Source organism: Pseudophryne corroboree, chromosome 4, assembly GCF_028390025.1.
Source record: "Pseudophryne corroboree isolate aPseCor3 chromosome 4, aPseCor3.hap2, whole genome shotgun sequence".
NCBI lineage: Eukaryota > Metazoa > Chordata > Amphibia > Anura > Myobatrachidae > Pseudophryne > Pseudophryne corroboree.
Window position 1 is genome coordinate 450,734,995 of NC_086447.1, and position 20,725 is coordinate 450,755,719.

General features: G+C 43.3%; 1 protein-coding gene across 1 annotated transcript in view; it reads right to left on the reverse strand.

Annotated features, from left to right (window-relative positions):
* LOC134909749 (gamma-aminobutyric acid receptor subunit rho-2-like) overlaps positions 1–20,725 on the reverse strand; it is a 206,631-nt gene that overhangs the window by 54,427 nt on the left and 131,479 nt on the right. Inside the window, exons 3-4 of the mRNA XM_063916972.1 lie at positions 4,830–4,897; positions 3,705–3,928 (exon numbers count right to left, since the gene is read on the reverse strand). Of these exons, the coding sequence (XP_063773042.1) occupies positions 3,705–3,928; positions 4,830–4,897 (292 nt within the window). The remainder of the gene's footprint in view (positions 1–3,704; positions 3,929–4,829; positions 4,898–20,725) is intronic.

Consider the following 20,725-nt stretch of genomic DNA (forward strand, 5'->3'; position numbering starts at 1 on the left):
AGGAATTTTTTTAGCAGTTGGGCAAAACCATGTGCACTGCAGGGGAGGCAGATTTAACGTGCAGAGAGAGTTAGATTTGGGTGTGGTGTGTTCAATCTGCAATCTAATTTGCAGTGTAAAAATAAAGCAGCCAGTATTTACCCTGCACAGAAACAAAATAACCCACCCAAATCTAACTCTTTCTGCACATGTTATATCTGCCTCCCCTGCAGTACACATGGTTTTGCCCAACTGCTAACAAAATTCCTGCTGCGATCAACTTGGAATTACCCCCATAGTAAATTGATTTCAACAAGTTGAATACATAAATACAGTATAATAAGAGTAAGTTTTACCATGTAATATTTTATATAAACAGCATCACCAGTGAAAAATCATATCTAAAATAACCAAAACTATTGTAGGGCTAGTGTATTATTGTATTTGATGTTCATAGTTTTTTTTTATAAGAATGGTGTTTACTTTTTTTTTATGTACATCCTCAGTAAAACATGTTGTTATAAGTATAATTTTGCTACTACCATATAATAAAATAAAATAGCACTCATACTATGGACAGGATGCACCATTTTCGGGGTTTTTGCGCATTTACACATGCACTAAGCCCCGCATCCTGGGGGTTCGGTGTGGAGAGTAATGCCAGCAAAAACTGGCGTTACCCTATAAAAGCCTATGAGCTTCTTTCCGCACTTTGCTGTGAGAGGGATCCGATCGGATCCCTCCCAGCATGCCCCGCGGCTGCCGTGTCACTCTGCGCATGGGTAGATGGACTACCGGTGGCTGATACCCAGAAGGTCAGTGACGGGAGCGCAACACAAAAGAAAGCTCTTATCGAAAGATCTGTCCATTGCAGTACTAAACGCATATGTTAGTGCATCTGCGATTAGTACCGATGCAATGACGACACAATGTTTGGCAGAATGAGTTCCTCATTCTTAGAGCATCCCAGCATATATATTATTTTTCAATTCTGTGAAATATTTATCTCTGTGGCTAAAGAAACCAGTTTATCATAAAGTCACAGAAAATAAAAAGCTATGTAAGTAATAAAAACTGAAATTGTCTGATTTGCCAAAATGGCAAATTACTGTTTACACGCAATGATAATCACCAAGGCTGTCCTATGTCACTGTGGCAATGAGAAGGTAAATATACATCCCAGGAAACACTTTCCAAATATTTTTTGAATAATATCCATATTTCTACATACTACATTTTTTTATTTATCTGGAGAATCACAGATGTCACAGATCACAGCCCAGTTTCAGACTGGGGCATGAAGGGCCCACCGGGGGAATGCAGTGTAAAGGGACCATGCTTAAAGGCCTGGCTAACCATTAGCGAGTGCATGGTCTGGGCTCCTTGATAAATATATATAGTAAATATTGCTAAAGCATGTACAATAATGTACCAGATTAATAACAGCAATGTACTGTAGAAAATATACCATAGTCCTATGAAGTATAATGTAACATATGTACAGCTGCGGCTGCAGCGCCATCTACCTTGTGCAGGGGGAGAACACTAAGCACATTCATGTGGAAATGTGTGTAATATATGAGCTGGCGTGTGTCCATGATCGGCAGCAGCGCTGTATACCGCAGCCACCATGCAGAACCCAGAACTCAACATTAGGCTTCCCTCTCCTAAGTAAGCCCTCAGACTACTGTGACACTAGCCAATGAGAGTCTGGGGTCGGGCTTAGGAGAGGAATCCTAAAGCCCAAACCCGGGCTCTGCACAGCAGCTGTGGTATACAGCGTCGCTGCAGATCCGGACACATGCCAGCACATATATTACATAAATCTATACATGTATGTGTATATGTTCTTAGCGTTCTCCCCCTGCACAAGGTAGTTGGCACTGCAGCCGCTACTGCATATGAATAAAGTATAGTTCTAGTCTACAATCTGGAGAGTGTAGTATGTTTCGCCAGCGATTGGGATTTCGGTGCCCAGCATACCGGCTGCCGGGATCCCGACCATCGGAATGCCGGCAGCGGGGTGAGCGCAAAAGAGCCCCTTGCGGGCACGGTCCCTCCAGGGGTGTCGTGGACATCTGAAGAGCGAGAATAGTTGTCGGTATACCGGCGGACGGGATTGTCGGGATCGCCGGTATGCTGAGAGCCAGCATCCCGACAGCTGGTGTATCAAGTGCCACCCAATCTGGAACCTGATTCCTAGCGGAAGGAGTGAGTCTCCGGCAGTGGGGCCCACCAGGGGTTTCCCCTGTACTTCTATTGGCCAGTCCAACCCTGTCACAGCCTGATCACCATGAGCAAGCTGCTGTTTCAGAGTCCTGTGGCTGAGCTCCATCCCACCGGAATCCCTGTGCATTGAACCTGGACTGGACTTTTGCCTCTGCAATAAACTTGAATTGGAATCTGATCAGATTTCCTGTGTACCGGATCCTGGTCTGTTTCCATGTATGAGCAGAATATGCTTTCAAGACATCTCATTATTAACTGGTTGCTCACTGCTGTTGCTGTAGATCTCCGAATTTCTGCCACAAGTTTGTTTCCAAAGTGGTATTTGACTAGCTATTCATATATTTTAGTGACACTAGGATTATATACAGTATATATTCAGATCTTTGTAAAACTGCATTTTAGAAAGAAAAAATATTTCTCTTTATAGTATAGTTTATTTGTTTGAAAATAGCAAATGAAAAATATATTACGTAAATTATTCTGCACAATCTTGTTTGAATGTGTATTCATAGAAATATATTGTGATAAAAAAGTGGAATTGTGTTTCAGGGCAGGTATATATGTCAAGGTCTCTGTCCTGTGAGTTTAACCACCCTGGAAAATATCAGTTTCTGAAAAAGAGAGTTAGAGTTATGGCTTTTAGTAAAAGCTGGTTAAAGGTTACTGCAGGTATGGATGGAGAGAGAGGGTGGGCTCCATCCATTAGGCCCAGTCCGGGACTTGAAGGTCTGTAGCTTCAGAGAATGCTAATCAGTGCTATTACCTGCATAGGTGTGATAAAAGCCTGTCCGCCTAGGCAGGAAGACTCTCAAATTGCCTGGGAAGCATGCTGCTGGCTGGCAGAGGGAGACACCATTACTGCCTGAAGTGAGTGCTGTGTTGAACTGCTGTTTTGGTGAGCTAGACAGTAGGTCCTTCTCACACATAGAGAAGAAAATCTTTGAGCAGAGTTAATGCCCAGATGGGCTAGGATTTATGTTTAAGTTTTGTTTTACATTTGCTACAAATAAAAATAGCTGAGCTATTTGCACCAAATACCCTGGACTGACATGTTGCTATAAGTACTGCTGTAAGAAAGTGTATCCATATACCCCAGGATACAGCATCCGTACCTTGAGCCACTAACAAATTCAATATATTAATACAAAGCTTCCATATTTCTTGATTGCCTGTGTAAAACTTAATATCATACATTTATAACCTTCAGCTATAGGAGTATTAATGTGGCCCACAGTTTTGAAAAAAGGTATTTTTTTAATGTAAAGAAATTTCTATAATTGCTAGCCTACTGTACATCATGTCCATGATGTTAGGGATGGATTTTTGCTATAAAATGGATTCTACTTTCTCCATGAAAAGTTATTGGAACATTTGTATTGTTTGGAGCTGACTTGCAAAATCTCTTGGAAAATCACCTTGGCATAATGCAGTAATGTGCCCATTTTTCTCTTGATTTCCGAATAACAATAGTAAATCACTTATAAGGAAACAGTTACCTCATACTATATAGAACATGCCCATCAGGATACACTCGAAGCATTATGTTATCAGTTGTTGTATCGTGAATGAAGGACCTTTTAGAATGCACAAAAAAGACATCGGGTACCCATATCTTCTTTACAAGTCTACTGTCAAAGGTCATACTCTTATTGGTGGTGCTAGGAAATGACAAGCGCTCATCTTTCCAGTAGTGTCTCAAGTAAAGAGTCATAGTGAAGTCCTGTTTAGAGAACAGAAAATGGAAAGTGAACGTGTTAATTGTAGACCGTAAACTCTGAACGTGTGATAGATGTATGGAAAAGTTTAGTCAGGTAAATGTAACTGACAAAGGAAATGAATTAGTATAGAAATATATGCAATATATGCAAAAGAAGAATTTTTAATTATTTCAGAGTAGAAAAACAACAAAAATGGAAGTGTCACACACATGAACCAATCCTATTCTAGCTGTTATTTATCTAGTACAGTCTAGAGAATATAGGTAGAAACATTTTAGTTGTAATGGGCAACACCTCCACTTATTCTATTTAGAAGTTTAGTAAAGCTACTCCTTCAATGGATAAGGAGTGGCTCGGTATGGTTGCACTCACATTAGGAAGTTCTTTGAACATATTCCAGGGATTCTCAAACACGGTCCTTAAGGCACCCCAATGGTCCATATTATAGGTATATCCATGGCTTAGCACAGATGGTTAAATCAAATTGACTGAGGTGCTGATTAAGTCACCTGTGGCCAAGTATGGATAAACTTAAAACCTGGACCGTTGAGGTGCCTTGAGGACCACGTTTGAGAACCTATGACATATTCCACACATTACAGTATTCTTAGTATAACTGAACACACTTTAAAAGGTACACATTAAAAATGTATTATAAAAACATTGAAAAATTTTGTTCTAGACTAAACAAGCCTTTAATCATTTACATGAAAAAATAAAAATGTTTTCAAAATATTTCAAATACATTCTACCCCATTTTGAGGTGTAGTTATATCATTAACAACCATATTGACTGCTTTTTAAACTTATCTCTTTTAAGGCAGATTATAAATGAAATAAAAATAGTTATAGTTACATTATAGTTGCATTCTTTTTTAAGGAGCAACATTAAATAAAGCATACCATATCAACTTCAGATATGCTATCCAGACTCTCAACTTGTACATCAACCCCAACAGGGATTGCAGGACCTGCAATAAAGAAAGAAATAACTAAGAATGTTTACTTATTTACTGTAATATGTGACCCTCTATGACCTATAGGACCTGCATTCAAATAAATTATTTCATATTGTGAACAAAAACTGTTATGCAGGCATTAATTTTTAATGAGCAAACATAGCAATAAAAATAGATGGACAATGATACTAATACTCATATGATGATACTCATATGCTAAAGTAATTATTAGCTGGACAGGTACAGTATTACATTCTAACAAATAAATATCAAGGTAGAGAGGCTAGAACTATTTTTAAGTTATCTGTATACCAGAGCACATACTATTGTGTCTGGCCCATTGGTGTTTCTATAATGGGTGCAGTGTGTGCGGTGCACACGGGCCCCAGAGTCCTGGGGGGGCCCACACTGCACCCATTTCTTCTATACTTACCTTTTTGGAGTCCATCGCTGACCGTGTGTGGGCCCCCTCCTCTCCCGTAGCCGTTGCGCCGCTGCTAGCGCACTGACCACCAGAGACTCTGGCACAGTGCCAGAGTCTACAGCGCTCAGAGCGCTAGCAGCAGCGCAACAGCTACGGGAGAGGAGGGGGCCCACACACGGAATCTGCACAAGGGTCCCCTCCTCTCTAGAGACGCCCCTGGTCTGGCCAGTGTCCAGCCATGTTGGGACATCAGTACTAGACCTTGCAGCTGAAAGCCAGAATCAGATATTTCTAACACAGGAGGTGTAGCTGCTACAAGGACATTTTAACACTGATTTGCTATAGCTATTATTCGCAGAGACAGAAAATCACCTATCACCACAATCTAGAAAATAGCAGCTGGGAGTTATTCATCTGCTTTGGGATATGCGCAGTGCCGGATTACCCTATAGGCAGATTAGGCACCAGTCTGGGGCCCCCGCGCCTTTTAGGGGCACCACAACAACGGATAAAAATAATATTGATTTGATCCTGAAAATTACAAATAAGCTTTCTTAACTTGTTTCCAAAAGATAGAAAAATTAATCAACTACAGAAACAAAAACTTTACACTGAAGACTCTATAGAGAAAATACTGTATTAATGTAATCAGTAGCGCAGGGCACCATCCGGAGGGCGCCGCACCAGGGCAAGATCCGCTGCTGCTGTGTGCCCCCCGCTGCCCGCTGCCGCTGTGAAGGGAAACTAGACGCGTACGCGTCTAGTTTCCCTTCGTGGAGAGGTCCTTCACTGTGCGGTGCGCGATGACGTCATCGCGCACCGCACATCATTTCAGTCTGTACAGGGGGCGTAAATGACCACGCCCCCTGTACGAAGCCACGCCCCATGTTGCCGCCCGGGGCGCACAGAGCCCCAGAACCGGCCCTGAATGTAATATACCCATTAACTATGTAAAGTACATAAACCATAGGCATCAGATTCACATTACAGATTCCAGATCGTAGACTGTTGGTTGGTAAAACTAAAAAAGTATTAGGACATAGTATGCGAGGGCGGCCCCGATATTTCGACTGCCTAGGGGCCTCCTCAGGGTTTAATCTGGCACTGGATATTCGCATGGGTGACCATCTAGCCAATTCATCCATGTACAGTGGAACTGAAGGACTAGACTCGGGCTTACAAATCAACTTACTAAAACTGGAAAATATGCTTTATTAAAAGAATAAAGAAATTTGATGTTCTTTTATTGCCATCCTTAGATGGTGATAAAAAATATTGCTATGATCCTTGTTATATAGTTTTCCCCCTGCATTGCATAGAGAAGCTATCGTTGATCATAGCCCATGATCTATATGACATAATCTATTGCAGTGAATACACCAATTAACATGCATAAAGCTTTCGACATTTGTTCCCTGGTTTTTCCAAATGCTGTTTAGCTCCCATTGAAAATTTACAAATGGACTAATTAAATTATATCTTGGTTAGTGGGTTAGTGCTTTGTGTTCTTCATAACGGTGTATAGTAAGATCTGTTTAATGTATACAGCACTACTATAAAATAGTAGAGATGAGTAGATTCAGTTTCCTGAAAACCAAACTTCCCTGAACTTAGTTGTTCTTCAGGCATTGTGCTAAAAAAAATAGTTAAATAAAATCCTGTTGTTTGTATGTTCCAGCACTGTATTAAAACAATAACGTCATTTTAGGGCACCATTATTACTAGGAGCATCATGTTATTTATGTGTTCAAGCACTGTGTCAAAAGAATAACATCATTTTAGGGTGCATTCAAGTGAACCTGCACCTTTTTTCCCTAGGAAATCTATCACTGCAGTATTCTGTTTGGTTATTATTTGTCAAAAAATATATACTCTATTGTGTTAAAGGACGCTGCACCCCAAGAAGACCTTTTTGTTTTGACGGGTTCCAGTTATATTTAAAAAAAATATGCAATTCTAATATTTTTTCCCTGTTATCTAAAACAAAGACCTGAGGCTAGATGTAATAGGGTGCGATTTTGGAAAACGTGCATTTTTTACTGCAAATTCGCACGTTTTCTGAAAATCGCTAATGTAATAGCTTGCGATTTTGTTAAAAATCGCAAGTTTTGAACATATACCAACAATCGCAAGTGAAAAATCACATCCAGATGTTTTCCCATTGACAACAATGAAAATCGCAAATGTAATAGGATGCGATTTTTTCACTTGCACACAAAACCTTCCCAAAAATCGCCAGAATAATAGACCCGGTTTAGACTGGTGATTTTTTGGAGAAGCATGCACAGATCAGTGTGATCCGGGCATGCTTCTGTATGGAACAGTAAAGAAAGTGTTAAAAAAAAAAGACATGCAGGTCCCCCCCCCCCCCAAAAGCATAACCAGCCCTGGGCTCTTTCAGCTGGTCCTGGTTGCAAAAATACAGGGGAAAAATTGACTGGTGGTACCCCGTATTTAAACAACCAGCACCAGACTCTTGGACCAGTCCTGGTTCCAAAAATATGGGGGACAAAAGAAGTAGGGGTCCCCAGTATTTTTTAAACCAGCACCGGGCTCCACTATCCAGGGAGGTGATGCCGCACCCGGGGGACACTTTTATATAGGTCCCTCCGGCCAAAGCATCACAAACTCCCCAAACTAGTCACCCCTGGCCAGGGTTCCCTGGGGGAGTGGAGACCCCTTAAATAAAGGGGTCCCCCTCCAGGCACCCAAGCCGCGATGGGTAAGATGGCGCCGGGTCTCCTGCTTAGCTGCGCCGGCAGGAGGCATCAAGATTTTTTATGATGAAGCAGAAATTGCGAGGCCGGTCAGCATGCTGGGTGGCCTTGCCCAGTGATGGGCAACCCCCAGCATGCAATGCAGAGGATAGCAAATTTTGCTGATTAGCAGAATTTGCTATCCTTGCTGAATTAGCCCCTATATATGGTCAACAATAATTCATGGCATGGACTAAAATTTATAATGATATAGTTTTCAGACAAGAAAGGATTACGGACATATGTCTATATACAGTTGTAGACTGGGGCATGAAGGGCCACTGGGGGAGGGCAATAAAAGCTCCTATGCTTAGGGGAGTGGTCAGCTCACATAGAGGATTGATAAAACATTAGAGAGTGCATTGTCTGGACCCCTTGATAAATGATATAGCAAATACTGTGAGTCCATGCATGATAAGGTACCAAATTAATAACAGCAATGCACTGCAGAGAAAATAGACCATAGCATATGTATAATTCAAGTGCGCAGCCCAGAACCTGATCTCTAGAGGAAGGGGGGGTGTCCTCAGGAAGTGGGTCCCACTGGGGGATTCTCCTGTATCTCTATGAGACAGTTCGCCCTTATCTACATATCTTCAAAGACAATTGACCTTTAAGTTGTATATAGATTAAACAAAACCCTGGAAAGTATTTTGTCAGTTGCCAAAATGTCTTTTTGTGGCTTTATTTTACATTTTCTGTGGGAGTGTCCCCAGGTATTAATGTTTTGGAACCAAGTGATTGGGGTTATATCGGCTACAGCTGTTTCAGGAGTTATATTTACACCAATAGCTTATTTATTGGTACTTGTTGAAACATATGCACTAAATAGATATAACAAACATTATGTCCTCAATATTTGTAGTCTGGCTGAAGTGTGTATAGCTCAAACTTGGATGGCCCAGAGGGTCCAATAATTAATCAGTGGCTTTCTCTTGTTAATGTCACGGTGGCACATGACAGATATGCATACATAGCCAAACATGCTGAACATAGGGGGTAATTCCAAGTTGATCACAGCAGGAATTTTGTTAGCAATTGGGCAAAACCATGTGCACTGCAGGGGAGGCAGATATAACATGTGCAGAGAGAGTTAGATTTGGGTGGGTTATTTTGTTTCTGTGCAGGGTAAATACTGGCTGCTTTATTTTTACACTGCAAATTAGATTGCAGATTGAACACACCACACCCAAATCTAACTCTCTCTGCACATGTTATGTCTGCCTTCCCTGCAGTGCACATGGTTTTGCCCAACTGCTAACAAAATTCCTGCTACGATCAACTTGGAATTACCCCCATAAATTCAACAAAGTATGGGTCAAATGGCTTGATTCTGAGTATTTCACTGGGGCTATGGACATACTGTAGATTCTGAATTGTTTGTCACACACTCCTTAGATGAGTTGTAAAGGTATTTAGTTTAGTTCTGTGAAATGTAAATACAGCTCATGCAGATACATAGGGGTGGTATATCTGGAATATAATTATACAATGGAAGATTTGTGATATATTATAATTTTCCTTTTTTTATGTGAATGTTTTGCTTTTTATGTGATTGTATTTGTTCTGTATTGTGTATTGATGATAAGAAAAATTCTAATAAAAAAGTATTAAATCTAAAAAAGAAATGCCTTTTTGTGGTCTAAAATAGGTTATTAATTCATCCGTGCAGGTTTGTAGATGCTCACACAGAAATGTTGCTCTAAAGTATCTGGCAGTGCACGATATATTCACACAAAAAATGTAGCCAATTTACTACAGGGGACGTGAAGACCTAAAATATCACAGTGCTGTAAACTCATATCTCTTTATGACATCTCCAAGCTTTACTATTACGTTCTCTCTTTTCCATCTGTGATTCAATCCTATTTACTTTTATGTGGGCAACAAAATCATCTGTACTAATAATAAGGTCATTCTTTTCTTGCAGCAGAATCACTGAAGCTGAAACACAATTGTACTAATGGTCTTTCTTATTACTGTAAAGCATGTCATTCCCAGATATTCTGTGCGGTTTATTTACACTGGAATTCACATAGATATGACATCTCTTGAAGCAAGTTAAGGTTACAGATGTAAACAGGCATGTTATATCACAACATTTCATATCCCTGCATCAACTTGTTCTGGTGCAGGAGGGGATGACCTAGTGCTAGACTGTTTCCTAACCCAGGCATAGATGTACGGAGGTATTGCTTGACCAGAAAAAAATCCATTTATGGACATTGATGCCTTTGACATCTATAGATAGCATACATTACATCCTATATAATAAGAAGAAGCGGATCATACACAGTACCAAACTTTATATGTACGGTATGTATGAAAAACACAGTGATAGGACCTATTCCTATTTTATTCACATGAGGTGAAAAGAACCAGAACTACTGTATAAAGATCAAGAAAGTTCTACACATTATCTCATTGTATTGCTCTATGGTTACACCCCGACAAGGAAATTTGTACCTGAAAACAAAGCGAAAAAGTCTGAAGAGTAAAAACAGGCCCTCAGTCCGAGTTGATATCTCGCTGACGTTTTTCGCAGCGCAGCGATCAGTTTACTACTGCTCATGTACCGCAATGCGCACGCACGTCGTATGGGCACAAACAGCATTGTTGCTGTGCAATGCTTCTAGCGACGAATCATTCACACAACCGATCGCAAGGAGAGTGACAGGAAGAAGGCGTTTATGGGTGTCAACTGACCGTTTTCTGGGAGTGGTAGGGAAAATGCAGGCGTGTCCAGGCGTTTGCAGGGCGGGTGTCTGATGTCAATTCCAGGACCGGACAGGCTGAAGTGATCGCTAGGGCTGAGTAAGTTCAGACCTACTCAGAAACCTCAGAAAACTTTTTCGTACCACTCGGCTGCACATGCGATCGCACACTTGCAAAGCGAAAATACACTCCCCCCGTGGGCGGCGACTATACGTTTGCATGGCTGCAAAAAGTAGCTAGTGAGCGATCAACTCGGAATGAGGGCCTCTATACAAGTGCTAGTTGTATAATATTATTAGTCTGTTCTTTGTATTTATTCTTTATATGGTCTAGAGCCTTGGGACTGCACATAACCCCTTTTCCATGTTCAATCACTTGCCTGGCGTGGTCACATCGTTTGTGACCACGCCAGGCTGTGCGTTATCTTACTTGGTCGCAAACAATGCGACCAGTCAGAAACACAGAGTGGCTGGCTGCCGGAAGATAACCTTCTAGCATCCACCAATATTTGTATGAACTCCGCTTCTTGTGAAGTGAGTATGGTGCGTTTTATGTGAAAAAAAAGTTATAGAACCTATTCCTCACTTATTTTAGTCACATGAGGTGAAATGACCCAGACCTATAAAGATCAAGAAAGTGCTACACATTATTTGTCTCTGTTTTATTTTATGATTACACCCCAATGCGAGGATTTATACCTGTAAACAAAGCAGAGACCCCCATAAAAACATAAGGACTTTATACAAGTGCTGGTTGTATTGTATATTATTATTATTATTATTATTATTATTATATTGTTTGGATTTGCACATAACCCCTTTTTTTTTTTTTACATTATCTTGTTATACATATTCTTTGGACATTTGCGCCCAGACCAACCCCCATCTTCTTGCTAAGTGGTTACACATGCTTGGGATAGACAAGGATATCCTTACAAAGAACTATGGATCAGATATTTTTTGAGGTTGTTATAAGGTTAAAAAAAAAGGGGTAGACTAAATGTGCCAAGTGGTTCTAATCTGTTAAATTCTATGTTTCTGTGTTGATCTAAAAAGGCCCTTGTCACTTAATGTTTGCTGTTGGAAATACCTGTAACATAAATTAACACAAACTAACCATTCCCAAAATGTTCCACTCTGTTGGTGTATCAATGCTATTAAATAGGTGGTAATAAAGGGACAGGAGGTCGTTCATTAATATTTTGTTTATAGTGCATGTCCTAAATGCTTTTCTGCTGTGATGTGCACTGACCATCAAGGCACACAGGTTATCAAACAAGATGTTACCAGTGTGCTGTACTCCATAGCTGTGCCTGGCTGTGTGTCTGTGAGTGTTTTCCTCTTCATCTTGTTACCAGTGTGCTGTACTCCATAGCTGTGCCTGGCTGTGTGTCTGTGAGTGTTTTCCTCTTCATCTTGTTACCAGTGTGCTGTACTCCATAGCTGTGCCTGGCTGTGTGTCTGTGAGTGTTTTCCTCTTCATCTTGATTTATTTTTCTCTTTGTTTTGTTTTACATTTTGAATTATTTTTATTGCTACAGTAGATATTATTCTTGCGCCAGATACCCATTGTAGCATTCTAATTTTAATAAGTCTGGAAGTAGTTAGCCAGAAGGGATGCGGTCAAGATACCGCCGGACGCGATCCCGGCGGTCGGAATATCGACGCCAGGATCCCGACCGCCACAATCCCAACATATTCTCCCTCTGTGGGTGTCCACGACACCCATAGAGGGAGAATAAATTAGTGTGCCGAGCGTAGCGAGGCACCGTGCTTGCAGCATGGCGAGCGCAGCTAAAATACTAAAATAATCAGATTATCAAACATTTTTAAAAAAAGGTATACTATTGGACAATAGTAATAGTAATCACAGTCCCCACAGTAATGGCACCCCCCCCCCCCCCCCCGTAAAAGTACTCACAGCCCCCACTGTAATGTTAGCCTAAAGTCGTGTATATCCCAGCTGGATTAGGATGAGCAGAGAAGTGCAGGGCAGTCCGCAGGCTGCATCACACATCTGCACCTAGCACAGGCGGGAATGCAACGTGGCGTTAGTGACCTATGTGTCACAGCACGTCACCATAGGTCACGGGTTGGGCAGTAGGAGACCTGAATGTGCTGCCCATGCATGACGGCAGGAGGAGGACCGAGGTATCTCTGGAGTGTGGCAGCGGAGCACTGTCGGCGGGCGGCGGAGGACTGTGCAGGGCATCGCTGACAGTCAATGAGTGGCGGCACAGCGGTTGAAAAACGCTGATATACTGGGATGTAGTGTAGTGATGTAGTGTAATATCACTACATTATATCCCCCTATATGCCAAACTGCATGCCACTACATGCTACATTACATCACTGCACTACGTGCCCCTATATACTACATTACACCACTACACTACATACCCTATATGCTACACTACAATCCCCCTACAAAGCTGAACTACATCACTGCACTACAATCCCCCTACATAATGAACTACATCACTACACTACATGCCCCTATACACTACACTACATACCCTATATGCTACACTACATCACTACACTACAATCCCCCTACATGCTGAACTACATCACTGCACTACAATCCCCCTACATAATGAACTACATCACTACACTACATGTCCCTATACACTACATACCCTATATGCTACACTACATCACTACAATCCCCATACATGCTGAACTACATCACTACACTACAATCCCCCTACATAATGAACTACATCACTACACTACATGCACTACATACCCCATATGCAGAGTAGCATATAGTGATATGTAGTGTAGTGATATAGTTAGTGTAACATCACTACACTACATCCCCCTACATGTTGCATTACATCACTGCACTACATGCCCCTATATACCAACAGTGACGTGTGGTGGGGTTAGGCAGGTGAGGCAGAGCCTTTCCTGTCATACTAACGTATAAGACAGAGTTGTGACTGTATAAAGTACATGAAATTATATTTCTAGTCAAAACTGTGGAGTAAAAAGTCTATGGCAGGTGAAGCAGTGACTCTCCTGCTTATCTTTTCCACACATCCCTGATCAAAACTCACCAAACTTTCAGCATTATATACTGCTGCACCTGTTTATAATGCCCACATACACCCTTGGGGTTATATATTCTGTGTAAATCTTTAGTTGATAATGCTACCTGGGAGCACTGTGCCAATAATAAAGTCTATCTTTAAACTCACCACAAAACTGCTGTAGTGATAATCGAGAGTTGGATGTTGTCCAGGCTTTAAGTTTCCACTGCCAGGTGGATGGCTGGCAAAGTGAGCCTTTTGATTTCTGTAACGTCAGTACTGAGCTCCTGCCTCCGGCTGCCGCCGGGCACACGCTGGTAATGCAATCTCAGCGGGCGTCCGGCACCTCCCTGCAGTGCTGCACACAGCGGGTTAAAGTGAGCCGGAGGAGGCGGAACTGTGTTCCGTCTCCAAGTGGAACAGACGGAACGCATTTCCGCCCCGTTCCGGATCACTTTAACCCCTGCCCTTAATCACTTACATCGGAAGCCATGCTCTGATGGAGATTCTGTGTTAACGTGGGGCTGGTGCAAATTTCAGTGGTGGGTCTTAAGGTGGTGTCTAACGAAGCACCATGTGAGATTGTTGCAACTGAAGAAGAACAAAGTGGGGTGGTCATTCTGACCTGATCGCACGCTAGCTATTTTTTGCAGCGCTACGATCAGGTAAAAACTCGGCAAAACTGAGCATGCGTTTGCACTGCAATGCGCAGGTGCCTCGTATGGGTACAAAGCGGATCGGTGCTGGGTGATGGATTTAACGAAGAATCCATTCGCACAGCCGATCGCAAGAAGATTGACAGGAAGAAGGCGTTTATGGGTGTCAACTGAGCGTTTTCAGGGAGTGGTTGGAAAAATGCAGGCGTGTTCAAGCGTTTGCAGGGCGGGTGTCTGACGTCAATTCCGGGACAGGACAGGCTGAATTGATCGTAGCGGCTGAGTAAGTTCAGACCTACTCAGAAACTGCAAAAAAAAAATTTGTACTGCTCGGCTGCACAAGCGTTCGCACACTTGCAAAGTGAAAATACACTCCCCTATAGGCAGCGATTATCTGATCGCAGCGCTGCAAACAATAGCTAGCATGCGATCAGATCGGAATGACTCCCTGGGTGTCCAGTCCTTGCACATTCAGGTGCACACTTGTATACCAGGGGCAGGATGTTATTATAATTAGCATGAAGTGAGTGCAGCAGCATGTGACCCTCAATTAGCCAAGTTTTATTGCTGTAGTCAGACACCTAAGAGGGCATACAGCACCTCTGTGCCTAACCTTTGGCCTTGTATTATCCTACTGTACCTTCTGCACTAATTTCTTGGTTGCTAACTCCTTTTTCAGATGACATTAACCATTGTAGCAGCTCACACATGCATGGTCAGTGGACCGCCCATGCGCAGTACCACACCGGGGTTCTGAAGGAGAAGTGAAGTGATCACATTAGCGATCATATCACTTCTTACACAGTACAGGAACATGCTCCTATGACAGACCCTGTCCCTGTGTGCGTTATGGTTACATTTAATGTCTCATTGCCACGATAAGCGGAGATAGACAAATATACTTATTTGGTCTCAATCACGATAATTAATAAATTTGCCTCTTAACCACTCCAAAACTTAATTTAACCGTCTAGCACTAAGCAGATCAAGATGAATTAGCTTCATGCAAATTTTTAAAATAGATGCATTTTTTGTGTGTGAGCATTATGGAGTGCAAGTCTGGTAATTTAGGATGCAGCATATTGCCACAGCATGCATTGTTGCGGCTTTGGGTTAGATTCCAGACAATGCAGCACTTGTATCGTGTTCAGAGGCAGATTGGGCATAGGGCTTACAGGGAAGATCCCCGGTGAGCCGACGCAGGGCCTGTTTTGTTTGATGACATGTGGTCCTATTTATACACATAATGAATAAGATGAATAAGATGCAAAATAATTTGCATATATGAAAATGTCTTTGCCACTTAGCCTGTGATTGCAGATGATCTAGTGTATGCTCTGTCTGCCTGCTTGGCTGACATATAAGACTGAGTGAATAGTGATTGGGATATGCGGTTAGTGTAATAAGCAAGAAAATATATCTTTCTAAAGAATTATATAGTTTCCTAAATTCTGAAGGTGTATCATATAATGTGCTCATAATATTTAATTTTATTTCCTTTTAACTTCACCCTTGATGCTGGACATGCCCACTATCTGGAAAGTCTTGGGGGGAGGGTGCTGCTGCCATGGCCCATGGCTAGACCTTACACCTCTGGTGCTGCCCATGTGGGGCCACTAGTACAGATTTTACCAGGGCCGCTTTTTGTTCCCAATCCGCCCCTGATCGTGTTTGTATGTTGTAACATATATGAATGTTTGTATGTACATTACGTATGTACTGTAAAATAATTGGCTGTAATATGTGTATGTTTTGCAGCTGTGGCAAAAACTGATTGGTATGAATAACCATCTCTAATATTACCTTGCTGGGTAATGTTAGTGCTATATAAAATAGGAATGTAATACCTACCGGTAATTCCTTTTCTCGTAGTCCGTAGTGAATACTGGAGATCTGTACTTTAGTACCATGGGGTATAGATCAGGTCCACTGGAGCCTGCCACTTTAAAAAACCTTTAGTGTGTGTATGTATGTGTGTGTGTGTGTGCTGGCTCCTGCCCTCTATGCCCCTCTTACCAGACTCAGTCTAGGAAACTGTGCCCGAGAAGACGGACATACCATGAGAGAAGAAAACAGGTACAACAGCGGTGAGGCACAAAGCTGACACACAACCATAACCGAAAGGAGGGTGCTAACCAGAACAGAGGATAGCAACACCAACCAAACCAAGATAGTGCAGCTATCCCAACAACATGAAGGGACCGCAATGGCGGGCCAATCAAATCCTTACTCAGGTAAGCAGGGATCGAAGCACTGAGGCAGGTGCCCAGTATCCACTACAGACAACGAGAAAAGGAATTACCGTCAGGTATTAAATTCCTATTTTCTCTAATGTCCTAGTGGATACTGGGGATCTGTACTTTAGTACCATGGGGAAGTCCCAAAGCTCCCAAATGGGTGGGAGAGTGCTTAGACCCCTATAAAACCGCTTGACCCAACTGAAGGTCATCCTTGGCCAAGGTGTCGAACCAATAGAATTTCACAAAAGTGTTCGAACCAGACCAAGTAGCAACTCGGCAAAACTGTAAGGCCAAGACACCCCGGGCAGCTGCCCAGTAAGAGCCCACAGACCTCGTCGAGTGGGCCTGAATAGACGTCGACAAAGACAGAGCCGCCGAAGTATAGGCTTGTTGAATGGTCAACCTGAGCCAACGAGCAATTGATTGCTTAGAAGCCGGATGACCAATCTTGGTGGCATCATAAAGGACAAACAGCTAATCAGATTTCCTATGAAGAGCCGTCCTTTTGATATAAATCTTTAGAGCCCTCACCACATCCAAGGACTCTGTCCCAATGGAAGCGTCAGACAACACCGGAACCACAATAGGTTGATTTACATGAAAAGCTGAAACCACTTTTGGTAAAAACTGAGGTTGGGTCCTGAGCTCTGCCCTGTCTTCAGGAAAAATCAAATAACTGCTCTTACAGGATAAGGCCCTCTATTCAGAGACAAGTCTGGCAGACGCTAATGCTAATAACATCACTCTCTTCCAGGTGAGAAATTTTAACTCCACCCTATGTAATGGTTCAAACCAGTCCGATTGAAGAAAGGACAGAACCACATTGAGATCCCATGGAGCTGTTGGAGGTATGAAGGGCAGTTCCATATGAAGAACACCCTTTAGGAATGTTTGTACTTCCGGTAACAGGGCCAGTTGTTTCTGGAAGAAAATAGAGAGCACCAAAATCTGGACTTTGATGGGGCCTAACCATAGGCCCATATCCACTCCCGTTTGCAGGAAAGGTAGAAAACTACCAAGTCTAAATTCCACGGGAGATACCTTTCTACTCTCACAGCAGGAAACATACGTTTTCCAGATACGATGATAAAGTTTTGACATAACCATCTTCCTGGCCTGGACCACGGTGGAAATAACCTGGAAGGGAAGACCTTTTCTTGTTAGAATCTCCTTCTCAACTTCCAAGCAGTCAAATGTAGCTGCTGTAAGTCTGGATAGACGAATGGACCTCGTTGAAGAAGATCCTTTTGGAGCGGCAGAGGCCAAGGATACTCCAGAGCCAATGTTAGGAGGTCCAAGTACCACGCCCATCGAGGCCAATCCGGGGCAATCAGAATTGCTTTAACGCTTTCCCTACTTAGTCTTTTTAGAACCTTTGGGATCAGCGGTATTGGCGGGAACGGGTGCACAAACTGGTACGTCCTCGATGTCCTCAGCGCCTCCACTGCTACAGCCTTCGGATCCCTCATCCCTCGGCTTAGCTTCTTGTTGAGATGAGAAGCCATCAGATCTATCTGCGGACAGCCCCACCGGTGAATAATCTGTTGAAACACTTGGGGATGTATGCCCCATTCCCCCGGATGGAGGTCATGTCTGCTGAGGAAGTCCGCTTCCCAGTTGTTCACTCCTGGAGTGAATATGGCTGAGATGGCCCTTGCGTTGGCCTCCGCCCAGAGGAGGATCTTTGACATTTCTCGCATTGCCGCTCTGCTTCTTGTTCCCCCTTGTCGGTTTATGTACACCACCGCCGTGGCATTGTCCGATTGAACCTGGATCGCCTGATCCTTCAGGAGATGGGAAGCTTGCAGAAGAGCATTGTAAACTGCCCTGAGTTCCAGGATAATTATTGGCAGGGCCAATTCCTGAACTGATCATATCCCCTGGAACTGGGACCCTTGGGTCACAGCCCACCAACCCCAGAGGCTGGCATCCGTTGCGAGTAGAATCCATGAGTGAACATTGAAAGCCCTGCCTCCTACCAGGTGAGGAACTTGTAGCCACCATAATAGAGAAATCCAGGCTCTGGGAGATAAGGTCACTTCCTGGTGCATGTGAAGGTGAGACCTGACCATTTGTCCAGCAGATCCAGCTGAAATGGCCGGGCATGAAATCTGCCATATAGGATTGTCTCGTAAGCAGCCACCATAATGCCCAGCAAGCGTATGCAAAGATGTATGGATACTTGCGCGGATGGAGCACTGAGCGGACCATAGCCTGGATGGCCAAGGCCTTGTCCATCAGAAGAAACACCTTTTGAGACACTGTATCCAGTATCATTCCCAGGAACTGAAGACACTGGGTTGGTTCCAGGTGAGATTTCTGGAAATGTAGGATCCACCCATGATCCGTAAGCAGGCGAGTCGTCAGATCGATGCTTTGTAGTAGACGCTCCATGGACATAGCCTTTATCAGGAGATCGTCCAAGTATGGGACTATGTTGACACCCATCATGCACAGTTGCAGCATCATCTCGCCCTCGGAGCTGCGGACAGGCCACAGGGCAAGGCCTGAAACTGTAAATGGTCATCCAAGCAGAGGTGTAGCTAGGCGCCATGGTGCCTGGAGCAAGAGTATGTTTTGGCGCCACCCATCCCCTGTACTGAATTGGGGGCATAGCCAACATGTGGTAGCATGTTACATTTAGAAAGAAACAATATTTAAAAATCCTAAATTGGTGACAGGGCCAGTTCTAAACCTTGTGAAGCTTAGAGCGAAAGTTTCCTTTGGGTGCCCCTGCCCCCCATGTTTAAAATAGGGTCAGTGCGTGCCGAAGGCTTGAAACATCAAAATAGGGGTATGGCTTCATTAGGAAGGCGTGTGGCCACAGTACAGTACTAATTCACATTACACTGCAAAGTATTGTCCGTTATTCATGTTACGCCACACAGTAGAGCCCCTTATAAATATTATGCCACACAGTAGAGCCCATTATACACGTTACACAATGGTTGAGCCCCTTATACACATTACACCATGGCAGAGCCACTATGGAAGTAGCTGTATTTAACTATTTACTTGTTTAATTCAAATAAATTAAAAACACTATATACTGTATATGTCCCGACTGACCTGACCTCACAACCCCCCCAATTCCTCAATGAAAATAAAGCCCTAAATGTTATTCCCCACAGACCTGAAACCCCCTAAACTCCCGATGAAAATAATGCACCAAAATGTCCCCCCTCGCCGATTTGATAATCCCCCAAAAGCCTCAATGAAAATAATACCCTAGAACTGCCGTCCCAGACCTAATAATCCTGCTATGCTTCAATGAAAATAATGTCCCAGAATTGCCTGAGGGGCAGAGAGAGGTGCTGCAGCATCAATGTAGATAGAAGTGCTGAAGCATCCGGGGCAGAGAGAGGCAGAAAGCCTCTTCTTGAAGCAGCTGGGGTAGAAAGAGTTGCTGCTGCTGCTGCTGCAGCAGCTGCTGCAGAGAGAGGTGCTGCAGCAGCTGGGGCAGATAGAAGTGCTACAGCAGCCGGGGCAGAGAGAGGTTCTACAGAAGCCAGGGCAGAGAGAGGTGCTGCAGCACCTAGGGCAGGGAGAGCTACTGCAGACAGGAAAGAGAGAGGTGCTGCAGCAGCGGAGGCAGATAGTGGTGTTGTAGGACAGAAGTAACCCTGTTGCACATTCTCTGAGTCTGAGTCAGTGTCTCCTCCACCTGCTCTGCGGCTGCCAGTACAGTGGTGCACAGGAAGGGAGGAAGGTAGTGACTGGCAGAGCGCCCTTTAACTTTTTTGGCGCCCGGAGCTCGCGCTCCGCTGGAGCCACCCTTGCTACACCCCTGCATCCAAGATGGCGAACCTGAGGTAAGCCTGATGAGGGGGCCACATGGGAATATGTAGGTAGGGATACCAGGAATTCCCCCTCCTCCAGACCGGACACCATTGCCCACTGAGAATCCATCTTAAATTTGAACACCTGCAGATACAGGTTTAGAGACGTCAGGTTTAAGATGGGTCGCACCGAACCATTTGGTTTTGGAACGACAAAAAGACTGGAGTAAAAACCC